The 6155-nt window shown below is 46.9% G+C and overlaps 1 protein-coding gene across 1 annotated transcript in view; it reads left to right on the forward strand.

Moving 5' to 3' along the window:
* Positions 1-6149, forward strand: part of LOC128891194 (UDP-glucosyltransferase 2-like) — an 8648-nt gene extending 2499 nt beyond the window's left edge. The window contains exons 5-8 of the mRNA XM_054150497.1: positions 809-1122; positions 2199-2418; positions 5033-5252; positions 5413-6149. Of these exons, the coding sequence (XP_054006472.1) occupies positions 809-1122; positions 2199-2418; positions 5033-5252; positions 5413-5719 (1061 nt within the window). The 3' untranslated portion in view covers positions 5720-6149. The remainder of the gene's footprint in view (positions 1-808; positions 1123-2198; positions 2419-5032; positions 5253-5412) is intronic.
* Positions 6150-6155: the final 6 nt, after the last annotated feature.

Genomic DNA, 6155 nt, shown 5'->3' on the forward strand with positions numbered 1-6155 from the left:
GGACCGGCTGTATGACTGGATCCACCTTATTTCTCGAATAGTAACGTGGAAAAGTTATAACCTCCGCTTTAAAAAATAATTATCACACCGAGTGTTCGCGTTTCTCAAAAGAATACCGGTCCAGCGAACCCCGTAGTTCGCGACGGCTAGCGATGTGGAACGCGTCTGACCACGCACGTTCCGCGGCGACCTATTCTACTGACTCCGGCCACGCAGCCAGAAATTGACGCAAATTGTTTGTAAAGCAGAAAGTGCGAGCAGCAATCGGGAAGCAAGCCGAGCTTCGCGAAAAAGGATGGATCGCGCAGTAGTGGTTTAACTTGTACCGATTAAACATCGGATGAGAAATAGGGAGAGGGAGGCCCTGCTCGAGCTAGGCAGCCAAGTTCTTATAGGGCGCGTCGCTTAATTTCGAAGGCGTCGTTAATTTTATCCACGATGGAGAAAAGTGGCACGCTTCTTTCGATAACGACGAAATTTTTCACAACGTGTACCCGCAAAGAATAATTTACTTCGGATTAAAGTTTCGCTTTTTTTCTATCATTTTACCAAAACGAAAAATAATTAAACGCTCGGTAAATTAACGTATCCCAAAATTAAATATGAAAGAGCTTTTGAAAATGATACGTAACACTCGCCTATAAAGTAATTGTAACGACTTCAAAAAATTGCACGAACTGAAAGTACACAACTGAACTTTTGGTTCGCCCTTAACGATAATAGCTACACCTCGAGCCTGTTCCAAGTTGTACAAAACAGTCCGAACCGAAGCAGCTGTCCCCCCTTATTAATAATAAATTATTCTCAGGGAATCCTGACGACGCGCTGCTGAATCCAGACATGGCCTACCCCTTTACGAACAGGATGACGATCGGCGAGCGCATTCGGAACGTTCTCTACACGACTTGGACGAGAATATACTACAATCACTGGCACTTGCCGAGGGCCCAGAAGATCGTCGACAAGTGGACGAGCGACGTCTCGGTTCGGGACATGGATCGAAACTTCAGTCTGGTGATATTGGGAAACAATCACGTGTTCGGATATCCGAAGCCTCTGCTGCCGAACGTGATCGAAGTCCACAGCCTTCAGATCGCGGAAGAACACGTAGCTTTGCCTAAGGTGATTATCCCGTTCGAATCCTTGGTTGAACGACGGAAACAAAGTGACACGAGAATCAGTGTACCGTCGATTATTCAATTACTTGGTCAAAGTAATCGTTAAATAATGGTAATTAAGAATTTATAGGTATGCTTTTAATGCGCGTAAGAGAGGCGTTTACATAGGATGTTGGAATGGTCAGAAAATACGTCGAAATATGTGCCCGAGTAAGAATATCGCCAGATTGTATCGTAAATTATGGGAACAGCTAGTTCGATCGGTATTGAAAGTAGCCGTGATTTATGGGAAATTCGAAGGGTCGAGTGGCGATATTTACGAGAGTTAAATTCGGTGAACGATTACGATCGTCATTCCTCGCGGAGCGTAGATCGTTGCTTCGCGTCGTTTTGCCCGGCCAGAGGGGTAACGGTGGCCTGTATCGCGGATAGAGAATGATTTCTCCAGGGGAAAATACGTAGCACGCTCTCTCGAGTAACCGGTACCGGGGAAAGTTTACCCACGGCCCGCCATTGCGACGCAAAAGTAAAGGTCATTGCTATTTACCGCGGCCCGGTTCGCTCGTTCCACCTATTACTATTCTGCTAACCTTATCTGGCCACGCGAACAAAAAAGTATACATCACGAAAACTATTTCCACCTTTCGACCTCTTTCGGGCCCCGTCGATCGTTCCCCGAATCCCTATTCGCGTTATTTACGAACGCGAGCGTCTTCAACGATAACCGATCGTCGCGTAGACGACGCTGTAACGTGTTTCTTAAGCATCGCAAGACCGCCCGAGCAATCCCCGTTCATTAGACGATTGTGCTCCAGTGTCACGTGGAATTAACGCGAAACGTGATCGTTATCCACGTGGCGCCGTAAACGTACCCACCGTCGAGACCGTACCGTTGCAATTAATGCAACAATACACCCTCTACTCCACGTGACACGCGTACATCATCGGTTCGGGGAACCCCCGCGAAACGAAACGGTAAACCGTGAAAGCTCCGCGAGAACCATTATCTTACTACTTCGCGCTCCATTCGATTGTACGACATCCACGAGAAGGTGTCGAAACGTTCGATCTGTTTCGCAGGACATCCAGGAGTTCCTGGACAGCGCCACGCACGGCGCGATCTATTTCTCCCTGGGCTCGAATCTGCAAACCCATCAGCTGCCCGTGGGCCCTCTCAACGCTCTCCGCAACGCCATGAGCTCCATCGAGCAAAAAGTTCTGTGGAAGGACGCCGGAGACGCGACCATTCGCGCGGACAACGTCAAGTTTGTCAAGTGGGCCCCTCAGCAAGCCGTTCTGGGTAATAAAAAAAAAAAAAAAAAAAGAACACGCGAATCGTATGAATACGATTATTTTAATATACAGGGATTATCTCGCAAAATATTCACCATTCGAAAGAAACGAATGTCCCCCTTCAGATAGAGTATGTTTCGTTTAAACATTTTTTTCGATTTTTTTTTTTCGCTTTATAATGAGACAACAAGCTGTATATCTTACATAGGACATACGAAACGCAGGGACCGAGCATAGCAGAACACAGAGCGAAGCCATGTCCGCCATGTTACGTTGCCACTGCGAATTCACGAGACTGCTAGATATCTGTATAGCGTCCGTAGTCTAGGAAACGTGTTCCATGAAGTCCTGTTTAAACTTTCTGCTGGTAAATTGACAACGTAAGATGGTCGACGGGCCTCCCCCCTCGGCTTCATACCGCACCACGTCCCTTGCCAGCTTATGCCTGGTCTCTACAGGGCGTACCAGCCTTAGTGATACGGCGCTCCAAAACTATCGGCCGAATGCAAAATTTCAAATATGGAATTACATTATATTATAATATATTCCTATGTCTATGTTGGCCACGGTCGAATTCAACGCTCCGGGATACAGAACAGTAGTATCTTCTTTCAAAATGCCATATTATTAATCTCCGTATCGCAGCAGGAACCGAGCAAACCATGAGACCATTCTTCGGTATTTGAAGTACATTTAAAGTACATTTCCGATGTAACTCTTCCAGATACGATCCCGGCCCTGTAAAAGCACGGTTTCCCGTTTCGAAATAGAGCACAAAAGCGCTCACCTAAACCTCGAATACGTATCATCGAGCCTAAGCCAGTTTTATCGATTCGAATTTTCCTAAAGTTATTCGAGACGCCGTCCTCCCTCTAAGCGAGATGGAAACGACTGCTCGTCGTGGAACACGGCGTTAAACGTTGTCAACGATCCTGGGGGGGGGGGGGGGGGGAAGTGAAACGCTCCACGTCGGCAGGAAAGTTTCCGGTTGCAATCCGAGTGTCGGGGGCGCCAAATTCCGGAACTACGTAAACCCGTACGTAATAGGCAATTGAATTGAAATTCTCATTATTTGCATCGCGCTCTCCCGTTACATTTCGTATTCTCGCCTTTAATACCTTTTCTACTGTGCGCGCGGAGCGGCAAGGGCGGCGGAGGGGACCGAAAGCGGTAACCTGTCTGTCAATGTGTACGAAAGTTTGCGCCCGCTTGCATTTGCATCGGGTCAGGGCGTTACCGCGAACGATGCGGAGTTGTTTGTCAGAATTTCCCGGGAGAATTCCGCCGGCGTGTCATGAGTTATCTTTTCGTTTCGGTATGAATCGCCACGGATCGGTGTTTCTCCGGATCAACGGGACGCACTCGTTTATTTTTTTTCCCTCTCCTCACCCCCTCCGATGAAACCGCACCTCTGGACGCCCCGAAAAACGTTCCCTCTCGACGACCCGTAATAACGATATCGCTCCAGACACCGTTACTCGGTTACTCCATTCAACGTATCGCCAGTTTCTCTTCGTTGACGGGCAAACGCGAACATTTTATGGGAGAACGATACTCGGAATCGTTATCGTCGGCTATTTAATTTGTAAGCGACCGTTCAGCTCGGGGCCTGGTGATCTCCTCGTATGAGAACGTATTGTGTGGCTGGCGAGAACAGTTGACCGTTCATCGGATTACGTACCAACACTTTAACGTGGCTTCATTGAGTCTCTTTATAATTATCGGGTATATAGGCGGTGGAATGAACGAGCTAGACTTTCCATTTACCGTTAACTTTCAAACTTTATTTTAAATACTAGGAAGTGGACGTCTTGTCTAGGCCTGCAGAAAACTCGGATGTTTCGAGTTGCTCGCGAGCCGAGTCGAGCTGAGACCCAGTTTTCGATGCCAGTTCCGAGTCGAGAAGCGAGTAGCTCGAAAGAACCAAGTAGCTCTCGAGCAGAAGCGAGTTGCTCGAAAGAACCGAGTAAAGGTCGATTCAGACTATACGATACAGACCATCACGTTTCGACAACGTGAATCCGCCTACTCCGAGGCCCTCGCTTCGGTCCGAGTTACTCGGTTCTTTCGAGCTACTACTCGCTTCTCTCTGAGCCGCTCGCTTCTGTCCGAGCTACTCGATTCCTTCGAGCTGCTCGTTTCTTCCGAGTACTCGACTCGGACCGGCCATTCGATCCGAGCAGAACTCGGCTCGCCTTTTCCGAGTACTCGAACAGCTCTAGTCTTGTCTACACGAAAGAAGCGGCTCGAATGAATGGGAGGTCAGCGACGAAGAATTTCGTCACGTAACCATAGACCCTATCGATCCCATACTTGGTCTAAAGAAATCAAGATGGGACACAGCTGCACCCTCTCGACTTGTGTCTCGCAAGGAAAAACTTTCTCTTTTAGGAAGAGAAAATCCAACGATAATCTACAACTTGCGATATGGAGATTAATAAAAGGCGTTTTTTGATTAGACTCGTGAAAGAATAGTACGACGGAATAGTTTTCGGCGTCATCCGCGAAGATGAGATTTAACGCGCGTAGGATTCGAAGACAGATAGCTCAGCCTAGAGGAAACAGTCCTGCTACGCTTTGACACGAGAGACGCAGGATACCAGTGTCACTTTTATATGCAGCACATCCGAAAGTGATGGCCTACGTGATGCAGGGAGGATTGCAGTCGTTGCAGGAGGCGGTGCACTATTCTGTCCCGGTAGTCGCCATTCCCTTTTTCGGGGATCAACTTTTCAACGCGCGTAAAATCCTGGACGCCGGGATCGGACTCGCATTGAACATCGATACCGTCACCGACGAGTCAATCGTACGAGCGATCACCGATGTTGTAGAAAATAAAACGTGAGTAAATCCGCCACGCGACTTTCCCGAGCTTGTCGAGCTCCCGAGTTCGGGATGTTTTTCGGGACGGTTCAATCAGAGTGGAAAGTTTCCTTCTTCTTCTTTTCTGGGTTCTTTACCGATGAATGTTTAAGGTAAATACAAGTACCGGTTGTTGCAGATACTATAACAATATCAAGGCGATGTCGGAGATCGTGAAGGACGAATTGGTGAAACCCATGGACCGAGCTATTTGGAACGTGGAGCACGTGATCAAGTTTTCGAAATCAAGACACTTGCGCTATCACGGTCGCGATATCTCGTTCGTCGATTACTACGGAACGATAGTCGTTCTTATTCTGCCCTTCATTTTGTTAATATGGGCCTGTTATCGTATCGTCCGTAATTTGAAAAGATCCATACGGGAAAAATTTGGTATCCTCGTCACGGATAGATCAACATACTACGTAAAATCAAAGTTTGAGTAATCGTTTAGCTCGATGATTAAATTTATCCTATGCAAACGTGGGCACGTACTACAATGGAAGCTCCGAAAACGCCTTATAATTCAATAAATACGAGCAACACCCCTGCGATTTAACGAAGGAGATATGGGGGAACGTGAATATTAACTAATTTTTATGTCAGACGATACAACAAACGCGTAATTTGTTTATAAAATTCAATTTAATTTCGCTCGAGTGAATAGCCATCTGGCGGTGAAAAGGCCGAACTAACGTCGGAGTTTGTACAGCGCCTCTCTCGGGAAAACGCTCAAGTTTGTCCTCGAATAGTTCCTTTTTTCATCGCTAGATGGCGCCATTTGTTTTTTTCTAATTTAAAAATTAATAGTATAGGGTTAAAAAATGATTCTCATTCATATTTTAATATTGCGATGATTGTCCGTCTATTTGTTTGTGGATA

Source organism: Hylaeus anthracinus, unplaced genomic scaffold (genome assembly GCF_026225885.1).
Source record: "Hylaeus anthracinus isolate JK02 unplaced genomic scaffold, UHH_iyHylAnth1.0_haploid 12001, whole genome shotgun sequence".
In the NCBI taxonomy this organism is placed as follows: domain Eukaryota; kingdom Metazoa; phylum Arthropoda; class Insecta; order Hymenoptera; family Colletidae; genus Hylaeus; species Hylaeus anthracinus.